The sequence below is a fragment of the Oncorhynchus keta genome, chromosome 27 (genome assembly GCF_023373465.1).
Source record: "Oncorhynchus keta strain PuntledgeMale-10-30-2019 chromosome 27, Oket_V2, whole genome shotgun sequence".
Taxonomy (NCBI): domain Eukaryota; kingdom Metazoa; phylum Chordata; class Actinopteri; order Salmoniformes; family Salmonidae; genus Oncorhynchus; species Oncorhynchus keta.
The window spans coordinates 14,144,692-14,156,416 of NC_068447.1; the positions used below are offsets into that span (position 1 = coordinate 14,144,692).

General features: G+C 39.9%; 1 protein-coding gene across 1 annotated transcript; it reads right to left on the bottom strand.

Moving 5' to 3' along the window:
* Nucleotides 1–815: 815 nt before the first annotated feature.
* pnck (pregnancy up-regulated nonubiquitous CaM kinase) lies at nucleotides 816–9,221 on the bottom strand. The gene is given in 13 exon segments (XM_052482644.1): nucleotides 816–883; nucleotides 3,071–3,135; nucleotides 3,137–3,147; nucleotides 3,320–3,407; nucleotides 4,771–4,820; nucleotides 7,126–7,184; nucleotides 7,287–7,324; nucleotides 7,326–7,355; nucleotides 7,357–7,397; nucleotides 8,653–8,791; nucleotides 8,952–9,026; nucleotides 9,072–9,149; nucleotides 9,151–9,221. Coding segments are annotated over 13 exon segments (813 nt in total).
* Between the last annotated feature and the right edge of the window lie 2,504 nt (nucleotides 9,222–11,725).

Sequence of the window (11,725 nt, forward strand, 5' to 3'; positions counted from 1 at the left end):
CTGACTCCCAAGTGAGTGGGCTTATGCCCTCCCATGCCCACCCATGGCTGCGCCTTTGCCCATTCATGTGAAATCCATAGATAAGGGCCTAATTAATTTCATATGACTGATTTCCTTATACTCAGTAAAATCGTTGAAATTGTTGCATGTTGCGTTTATATTTTTGTTCAGTATATTTTAAAAGCTGCTTCCAGCAGCAGGTTGTGATAAGGGTGGGTGTTTGTACAATATGTATCAGACACATACAGTATATTTAGAGAGGTAGGACATTGAGGTTTCTGCGTTATGATGCATTTACATTACATGGCAGTCATGTTAGTTCCTCATGGGCAATATTGACCAATAGCAGTTCACAGAATTATCAGAATTTAAACAATGCTATGTACAAGATTCCAATTTTCGTCATGAATGGACAAATGGAATGCTTAAAGGTGCTAACACGGTGTCCATTCTAAAAGTTGGCCCAACTGTCTAAATCTATTTCTCTAGTTTGTTAGTATCTGTCCATGTGGCAGGGAAAGGTACCTGTATTCCCAGTAGGCTGTTAAACAGACAGATCCTGTCGACTCTCTGTTACTTTACCAGAACTCCCCAGGAGACCATCTGGACAAGAGCTCTGTAGAAAAACATCATGGTACCACTCTGGCTCATGTTTGAGACAACTACACACAGACAGACAGAGTTCTGTTTTCGCATGGTAAAAAGCATTAATGGAAGCTTCTGCTGTTCCTGTCATGTCCCAAACATCTGGCCACAGAGGTGGGCAGTGAAGTGTTGGAGCGAAAGGGGAGCGCCTGCGTGTTTGAGAAGGCTGCCTAGCTGTCGGCTGCAGCAGTGTGGAGAGGAGAAGAGGGCAGGCTGGGTGGGGGGGTGGTGGACCCAGCTGGGAAGACGGATGTCTGACAGGTGTTTGAGCTCTTACCTGAGGCAAGCTGCACTGGGCATTGTCATCATACGTCAAGAACAAACGTAAATTAGGAAATTTAAATGATAAGGCCTCTGAATTTTTGGCGGGTAATTACCCATCTTAATTAAAATGAGTTACACCAGATGGGAGACAGCTTGCACTATGGAAATGAGCCAATTTTGCTGTAAACACAGTTCTTGTTAAAGTGTGGAACTTACAATAGCTAACATGTATCCATGCATGTGTGCCAGAGAGGATGTCACCATCCTGAGGTATCTGTGACTCCATTCGGGTCATTTGCATTAAACAGTTGGCTTTTGTACACCATGTTTTCTATACAATAGGACCTGCCATCCATGATCTCCATCATTCCCATGTCAGTTGATTAAAAACCTCCTCCATTAGTTATCTACAGTGGGGAGAACAAGTATTTGATGCACTGCCGATTTTGCAGGTTTTCCTACTTACAAAGCATGTAGAGGTCTGTAATTTTTTTTATTTATTAAGTTCTGCTTTTCTGATGTATCAAATACTTATGTCATGCAATAAAATGCACATTAATTACGTAAAAATCATACAATGTGATTTTCTGGATTTTTGTTTTAGATTCCGTCTCTCACAGTTGAAGTGTACCTATGATAAAAATGACAGACCTCTACATGCTTTGTAAGTAGGAAACACTGTCGATTTTGCAGGTTATCAAATACTTGTTCTCACCACTGTATTTCCTGCTGCATTAGCCATGGCTCTCATACAGAGCCGTGTGCACATTAAAATAATCTTTACAACGGTTACTCTGTTATTGGTCAGTGAGACATCAGCGGTACCCAATCAGAGTTCTACTTCAATTTCTGCACCTTGGAACATCTTGACAAAACACAGTAAAGTGCCCTTTGCAGCCCTTTTCAAATTGTTTAATATATAATTGCTCTGGCGCAGACTAAAAGGTTTCCACATGATTACTCCTAACCAGGATTTCATAGGGTGATGGAAAGGCAGGAGCTGCTTTACTGCTTTATGCCCACTGATATGAGCAACACCAGACAGACTGGAGAGGAGTGAGCTTTATACGGGTTTGTATGTATGACGCTTTAAAACCATTGCTCTAATGAAAAAAATAACTACTCCATGTTCAAGGGCACTCTGCTATATTCTGAGCCACATTTATGATGTTATGGGTTCATAGGTCACTTGGACATTTATAGCTGCCTCTCTAACGTACATCCAGTGGAGAGCTTTCTAGGAGCTGTCTCATTAGTTTAGGTTAAGGATGGGTTGTTTCTGCTGTCAAAGGCAATATGCATTCTGCCCCTACCCTACTTTATTGTTTTCATTTGGGGTTGTCATTTTCAATTCTGAAGATGTACTCAATGTCATTTGTTCTTATTCATCCCAGGTCCCAAGACATTCAAGAATACTAATGACTGTGTCAAACTCAACTAGAAAATTATCAATATCAAACTTTGAGGGGGAAAAAACTGTGTTTTCTAACACACTTTTTTTTATTAGTGAAGAATACAAGGGTCTATAGATACTTAGCATCAAATCATTAGAAAACCTGTTTACATCGATGCATGGTCAATAGATACTAGGCCTAATAGTATATTGTTTTTATTTATCAACAAAATTACTCTTGATGTGTCAAATGAGTCCTGTTGCTAAATTGTATGTAGCCAGACCAGATTCTGAGCAATGTTTGGATGAGACCATTAAATAATAATAATCATTTACAACAGAAATAAAAGCTTGATTAAGACCGCTCTCTGCTGGCCGAAGGAGAGTATCACTCTGCATCACTCTGGATATGCAATTAATCACATACAGCAAAGGCACTTGAGAGCAGAAATGCCCTAAATGGCACAGGATTCTTCTGAGGTGATTTCTCTGCCAGACATAGATTCATCTCTTGTTAGCTCAGTGTAGCTCAGTTGGTAGAGCATGGCACTTGCAACACCATGGTTTAGGTTTGATTTCCATGGGGGGCCCAGTATGAAGAAAGTATGAAAATGTATGCACTCACTCCTGTAGGTCGCTCTGGATAAGAGCATCTGCTAAATGAGGTAAATGTAAAGCAAGAGAAAAAAAACACAGGTTACTGTAGCGACTGCTGTCTGTTTGCTGCGGGATGTTGATGTTGGGATTTTTATGCCATACGTCCCTCACCTTGCAGTATGGCCTTGGTCTGTATCTTAGCCTCCTCCTCTACTGCTACATTCTTCTTACTGAGCATTGAATGCCCTCTGAAAAACACAATGCAGACTTGTAGTTAAGTGGATTCCTGCACGTAGAAGAGCTGATGCACATAACCAAAATAATAGGAAACATATCCAGGTTCCAGGTTTATAGGAGAAAATGTGCCATGGTGTGATGTTCTGGACATTTTAAACAGAACCCAGGCAGGACTAAGCTTACCTTCCACTTGCTCTTAGCAAAGTTCTTCTGAATCTGCTCACTGATGGACCCATGTATGTTATTCTCCAGAGCGGCTCCTCCCGATATCCTGACTCAACAACGCGTCCTGCACCAATTAACAAGCCATCCATCCCACTATTATTATAATAGAGTCGTATGCTGTATGTTTACTTTACTGTATGTGTTATACTGATAGACCTACAGGATGCTTTTAAATTAAATCCTCAAATAAATAAGGTGATATTCAATCCAAATAAGTTCCTGGATTTACAGGATAAATCAAGAAAATGTCATATTTTGAACTTCAAGAATTTGTTTGCATTAAAGTAATTCATGTTTCAAACTCAACTGCCATGGAAATGTTTTAGTTATGATAGGCTATAGAAAATATCCCCATTTATCAGAGGCACTCATTAATTGTGTTGTATAGAACATTTCATTCTGTACTTAAGTAGACAAAACACATGATGTTATAGTATTGACCATTCTCACTAAAGGACATATAGAAGCTAATACAGCACTGGAGGCTGCTGAGGGGAGGACGGCTCACAATGACATCTGGAACGGAGCCAATGGAATGGCATCACATCAAACACATGGAAACCATGTTTGATGTATTTCAAATCAAATCAAAGTTTATTTGTCACGTGCGCCCGAATACAACAGGTGTAGACCTTACAGTGAAATGCTTACTTACAGGCTCTAACCAGTGGTGCCAAAAGGTGTTAGGTGAACAATAGGTAGGTAAAGAAATAAAACAACAGTAAAAAGACAGCCTATATACAGTAGCGAGGCTATAAAAGTAGCGAGGCTACATACAGACACCGGTTGGCTGGGGCTTTGACAATTTTTAGGGCCTTCCTCTGACACCGCCTGGTGTAGAGGTCCTGGATGGCAGGCAGCTTAGCCCCAGTGATGTACTGGGCAGTACGCACTACCCTCTGTAGTGCCTTGTGGTCGAAGGCCGAGCAATTGCCGTACCAGGCAGTGCTCTCGATGTTGCAGCTGTAGAACCTTTTGAGGATCTGAGGACTCATGCCAAATCTTTTTAGTTTCCTGAGGGGGAATAGGTTTTGTCGTGCCCTCTTCACAACTGTCTTGGTGTGTTTGGACCATTTTAGTTTGTTGGTGATGTGGACACCAAGGAACTTGAAGCTCTCAACCTGCTCCCACTACAGCCCTATCGATGAGAATGGGGATGTGCTCGGTGCTCCTTTTCCTGTAGTTCACAATCATCTCCTTAGTCTTGGTTACGTTGAGGGATAGGCCTACCACTGTTGTGTCGTCTGAAAAGTTAATGATGGTGTTTGAGTCATGCCTGGCTATGCAGTATTTAATACCATTCCACTGATTCCACTCCGGCCATTACCACAAGCCCTTCCTCCCCAACTAAGGTGACACCAACCTCCCGTGGAATACACACATAGCTACTAGTCTATTTTTAAACTCACCAAGGTTGCTTCAAGGCCGGCTCACAATTGTACCTCATCTCTGGTTCTTTCTGCAAACATGCGTGGAATGAAATATATTGCTGAACGGAATATTTTGGAGAGGGAAGCAGCATTCATGAGGTCATATATTTTTAAAGACTAAAGAAAAGCACAGTGAAAGAAACATTTTTTTAAAAATACATTTAAATTAAATTAAAAGCACACTAAAAGAAAAATAAGTCATTATTGCCAAGACGGGGATGACATTGTGTGTCAAATACATGTGAGGTGTGATGTAAAGAACTAATACAGTCTAGGTAAAAGGATCTCTCAGTATCTTCAACTACATACTGTACCTGAGTTAGAGTCAAACTCATATTCAGCCTTTATGATCAACACATACATATGTGAGTCATTGTGGTCATAAAACAGAGGGTAGCCACAGAGTCTGGAACATTCAAATAAAACCTTTTAACATAACATCACTTTTCACTTGTCTGTATTAAAGGGATACATTGGATTTTGGCAATAAAGCCATTTATCTACTAACCCTGGAAGTCTGCATAGAAGTCCCATGGACTTCCAATCATTGCTCTTTGCTAATTGGCAACGTCCTTCCTACTGGATGCAGAGACATACAAATTGTATCCATGAGTTCATCTGACTCTGGGGAAGTAGATAAAGGGACTCGTTGCCAAAATCCTGAAGTATCCCTTTAACTAAAATGTGAAGAATTTACCATTACTAAACACTCAAAGTTGAAGTTGGAAGTTTACATACACCTTAGCCAAATACATTTAATCTCAGTTCTTCACAATTCCTGACAATTTAATCCTAGTAAAACGTCCCTGTTTTAGGTCAGTTAGGATCACCACTTCATTTTAATCATGTGAAATATCAGAATAATAGTAGAGAGAAGGATTTATTTCAGCTTTTATTTCTTTCATCACATTTCCAGTTGTTCAGAAGTTTACATACACTCAATTAGTATTTGATTGGCATTGCCTTTAAATAGTTTAACTTGGGTCAAACGTTTCGGGTTGCCTTCCACAAGCTTCCCACAATACGTTGGGTGAATTTTGGCCCATTCCTCCTGACAGAGCTGGTGTAACTGAGTCAGGTTTTTAGGCCTCCTCGCTCGCACACACTTTTTCAGTTCTGCCCACAAATGTTCTATAGGATTGAGGTCAGGGCTTTGTGATGGCTACTCCAATACCTTGACTTTGTTGTCCTTAAGCCATTTTGCCACAACTTTGGAAGTATGCTTGGGGTCATTGTTCATTTGGAAGACCCATTTGCAACCAAGCTTTAAATTCCTGATTGATGTCTTGGGATGTTGCTTCAATATATCCACATAATTTTCCTACCTCATGATGCCATCTATTTTGTGAAGTGCACCAGTCCTTCCTGCAGGAAAGAACCCCTAAAACATGATGCTGCCACCCCTGTGCTTCATGGTTGGGATGGTGTTCTTTGGCTTGCAAGCTTCCCCCTTTATCCTTCAAACATAACGATGGTCATTACGGCCAAACAGTTCTATTTTTGCTTCATCAGACCAGAGGACATTTCTCCAAAAAGTCTGATCTTTGTCCCCATGTGCAGTTGCAAACTGTATTCTGGCTTTTTTTATGGTGGTTTTGGAGAAGTGGCTTCTTCCTTGCTGAGCGGCCTTTCAGGTTATGTCAATATAGGACTCGATTTACAGTAGATACTTTTGTACCTGTTTCCTCCAGCATCTTCACAAGGTCCTTTGCTGTTGTTCTAGGATTGATTTGCTCTTTTCGCACCAAAGTACGTTCATCTCTAGGAGACAGAACGCGTCTCCTTCCTGAGCGGTATGATGGCTGCGTGGTCCCATGGTGTTTATACTTGCGTACAATTGTTTGTACAGATGAACGTGGCACCTTCAGGCATTTGGAAATTGCTCCCAAGGCTGAACCAGACTTGTGCAGGTCTAGGCGGATTTCTTTTGATTTTTCCATGATGTCAAGCAAAGAGGCACTGAGTTTGAAGGTAGGACTTGAAATACATCCACAGGTACACCTCCAATTGACTCAAATGATGTCAATAAGCCTATCAAAAGCTTCTAAAGCCATGACATAATTTTCTGGAATTTTCCAAGCTGTTTAAAGGCACAGTCAACTTAGTGTATGTAAACTTCTGACCCACTGGAATTGTGATACAGTGAATTATAAGTGAAATAATCTGTCTGTAAACAATTGTTGGAAAATTTACTTGATGTCATGCACAAAGTAGATGTCCTAACCGACTTGTCAAAACTATAGTTTGTTAACAAGAAATTTGTGGAGTGGTTGAAAAACGAGTTTTAATGACTCCAACCTAAGTGTATGTAAACTTCTGACTGTAGATGATCACTCCCAGAGCCCATAGGTCCACCTCTTTATCATAATATTTCTGCTGCAGAAGCTATGAGGCTGCACACAAAATTAAAGAGAGGGTTTATGTGTGAGGTTCAAACTGCTTTAATTCTACATGATGAGGGTTCAGATGAGATGTATGTATTTGCGGATCCTCACCCACATAAGCAGGGGGTCCACATGCTGTTGTGAGCACACTGCTCTTCCAACTTGGACAGGACAAAGTCACTTCGAATCTATAGACGAAGTCTGATATAGTAAGTTCTCAGGCTGTGAGGAATAATAATAATAACAATAATAACAACCACAATAATAATAACAATAATAATAATAATAACCACAATAATAACAATAACAATAATACTAATGATCACAATAATAATAATAACAATCATAATAATGATCACAATAATAACAATAATAATAGTAACAATAATAATAACAATAATAATAATAATAATAATAACAATAATAACAACAATAATAATAATGATCACAATAATAACAATAATAATACTAGAAATAATAATAACAATAATAATAATAGAAAGTCCATAATGCTTTATTGACAATTAAGCTCTATCTATCTATCTATCTATCTATCTATCTATCTATCTATCTATCTATCTATCTATCTATCTATCTATCTATCTATCTATCTATCTATCTATCCATTTAACACTGCTGCCAAACTATAAAGCAGATCACCAGGTCCATGCGTTAAATGATATTATTACAGCTGGAGGACATTCAGGTCCCTGTGTAAAGTTGTTATGTTCCCCAGTTGCTGTGTTGTTGTGGGTTTGTATGTGTGTATTCTGGAAATAGCATCCTGGATTCCTCACGCAGCTGATTGGTCGGCCCCATCGCTGATTGGCGCTCTGACCCCTCCCTCTCGTCAGGGGAAACAGCTGGCTCTTCAATTACCAACTCCTTCTACAGCTTGATAAAAGCCAGTGCTCCTTTGTCAGAGAGAGAGCTTCTTTTTATGTCCTGTTTTGATTGTTTTTGCGCTCAGTAAATGTTTTGTCGATATTATTTTGTAGCTGCTCCTTCAGAGGTATGTGTATGCCAATAAGATATAGTGTTTTTTGTTCAGGAAATTTTTCACTTAAAGTATATTATTTTTAATTTGTTCCGGGGGGGGCGCACCTTGGGAGTGTTTAATTAAGAGGCTTACGGGCATACATGTGCGGACCACCCCCTGTATTTTGGTTAGTGCGCGCCAGGTGGTGCTGAAAGTTAGGTAAGTAGTGGGAAGGCAGGTAACATGCTGTAGGAGAAAGGACTCTATAATGTGTACTTTCTTTGGTTCTGACCAGACCCTTTTCCCCACCTTCCCGTGTTAAGGAAGAATAAATTCCCTGTAAACGGGATTTTTCTCTGCCTCTGTCGTCCTTCCCCGCACCTACGACCACATACGTGTTCACTCCACGGGGAGGTGAGATGTAGCAGGGTGCTGCATTCCCTCCAAAGGCGTACGTAGTAACATGTGATATTATAACAGCTAGAGGACAAGTTGTACATTCTGGTCCCTGTGCACGATACCCAGCTGGTGGAGTTATTGGACTGCTTCCAGAACCTGCAGTAGGACACGGCTGGCATCTCTCTGTGTAGCTCCCCCTCTCCAGAAACGTGCCTCCTGTAAACACTATTGTGACACGCTTTTCATTTAGGGGTAAACACCGTAGCTCATTTATTATTTGACTCAACTTTTTTCTTGGGGCTGAGACATGCCTTCTATTGCAGCGTGAAATATAAGATATGGGATGAACAATCTTTAGATTACATAATTACTGGGTATCTAAAATATGATTCCACCACTGAGTCATAACAAGAGACAGTTTTGACGATGTCTGAAAGGTCTCCTCCATTGCCACCATGTTGGGATGGTTGAGTCTGGTATAAAAAAAGTGTTTTGTATTCGTTAAACATGACACTAACCTGCGGAGCGCTGCAATCTCATTCTCCAACATGCCCTCTTTTCCCTTAAGCACCCTCTTGCCGATACACTTGACATCTCAGTCTCGGGGTACGGCAGTGCTGAGCCACCCGTACCTCAGAAATGGACCCCAAAATATTATTAGTAACCATTCATACAGGCTCTGGCTCTCATTGCTTTATTTTGGAAAATAATTATACAATCATCTGATCCCGTCTGACGTTTCTGGGTTCCTCTGCTAAAGCATTTCAAAACTTGATAATGGAAGAATGTGCCATGACAGCTGTTAACATTGAGGTAATGGCTCACAGAATTGTATGGCAACATACATTTGTAGTAAAGTGCAGTGTAAAGAAGCTTAGATCTGCTAAACTACAACAGACAGTCACTATCCCAGCTTCTCTCAGATCAGATACTGTTGTGATGTCCTATTCTTTCTTCCTGAATTCCTTTACCAAGAGGCCTTTTCAATAGGCTTTGTACAATGGGAAAAGAGAAAAATATGCCGTTAATTCACCATTCAAATGAAAAGCAATACCCAATTACACTGGTAAGTTGTTTGGCTAAACATAACCTGGCTATGTCACTGAACAATGCACACAACTTTACCTCACAATAACCACAACCTCTAGAATAAACACAAATGTAAATCTTTACTATTATGTTGAGAGTAGCACATATTTTATATTCTAAAGTGTTTTGAGCTAATGTCTAACCAGCCAAATCCTTTTAAAAAGGTGTTCAACTGAAATGTTCGAGTATCTGTCATTCTAGTATTCATGAGATAATTCTGGAAGTAATCAGTCACTCTTTATACTGCTGTGCAGGTTCTGACAGCTGTACAGTCAACTCAGTCACTTGTCTGTACAAGGGATTCACTATTACATTTTCCAACCGTGGAGCCAAAATGTTAAAATGCAGAATTCAACTTACCTTCGGGTGCATTTTGATTATATATTTTGATAGTGTTCAAAGGCTATTATATTACCCCCAAATAGCATGGCAGGATGCCTTGGTCAAATATAACCTAATCCTAGCCCTCACAAATAAGAAATTACGATTCAAAGAAAGTGTCATGTATCTGGAAAGTTTGTGTCTATCTGGAAAGTGTTGTTTTGTTATAAATAATAATATGGTGCTGTTTACCTGTTGATTCTAGTGGTGGATAATTATTCTGTCAACGGTCTTCATGGTTCTTTCTCTCCATACAGATGTCACCACTCTCCTTAGCCTCTATGAGCTTTCATTGAAACTCAAACTCTTCTTTTTCTGAAGCATCCTTGTCCACCCCACCCACACTCTCCACACAAAAGCTGACTTAAAAAAAAGGATAGAGCAGAAAGAAACAGATAAAGAGAGCAAGGATGGAAACTGCCTCTCACAGTTATTCATTACATCCACTTCACAAGAACAAGCCATGTGCTAGCAGCTTACTGCCAAGAGGAACTACTCAGTTGAACATACCCTATGCAGAACATTTCTTTGCATCTGGTACATTAAGTTTGTTAACACTGTTTGCACTTTGTCCAATTTGTTTTATTATAATACATGATCAGGGAGAAAGCAATGTGCACCAGTTTACTTGCAGGTTGTCTGAGCCTGTGAAGGGAGCACCGCAGACCATTAGTTATAGTTACATGATGAAATCTGGCTTTTGTCTCTGCATCCTGCACTATCCTTCTATGGGCACAGGGTTATCCAGAGAATCGATCTAATCCACCTGGCACAAAGAACTCAAACAAACGTCTCGGGCTGAAGAGCAGTCTATACAACAGTCTGCATGCCTTTCACAACAGAGTAGCTGTTCAATAGAGGAAGAGGCATTTACACAAAGGACATGCCTTGGGAACAAAAATACAAACAAATCATGTAATTATTGTGCCTAGTCTTTCTGAAATCAAATGATATACGTATACTATTATGAATATTATTTTAAATGAAATTACACTCCCTATTTATAATTTCAAATATGCTGTTCGACAAAGTAATTTCAAACTTCTAACTGCTGTGTAGAATTCAAATTGTCCTGAGTGATAACTGATAACATTTTTTATTTATTTTTTATTTAACCTTTATTTAACCAGGTAGGCTAGTTGAGAACAAGTTCTCATTTGCAACTGCGACCTGGCCAAGATAAAGCATATCAGTGTGAACAGACAACACAGAGTAACCATTCATACAGGCTCTGTCCATGTAAATGTGAAGAATATTACAACATTTTCCCTCTGTGATGTTTGGAATTTTAGCCACTAGGGAGAGACATTGTATCAACATGCTTCATGTTTTATGTACAACCTTTTAGAATGCAGAGGCTATCTGTAAAGTCTTCATTATAACACAATCAGTTAAACTAGTACTAAAATCTGGTCAATTGGTACTAAAAGGCATCCTGAGTTGCAGACAGGTTTCCTCAAGATTTCCCCAATAGATTTGGATTGGAAATAAGGCTAGGGGTTAGGGTTACGGCTAGGGCTGAGCCAGGGCGTGGACATGAAACCAGGGTTGTGACATCCCAAGGAGCCTGGATAGCAGCTACTGCTTTTTATATGGTCTCTGATGTTATTGTCCATAATTTTGTGTCCCTGTTTTAACTAGAAAGACAGTTCTTCTACCTGTAACACACTAACAGAGCTGCTTCAGGCCCCTTCTCTTTCTC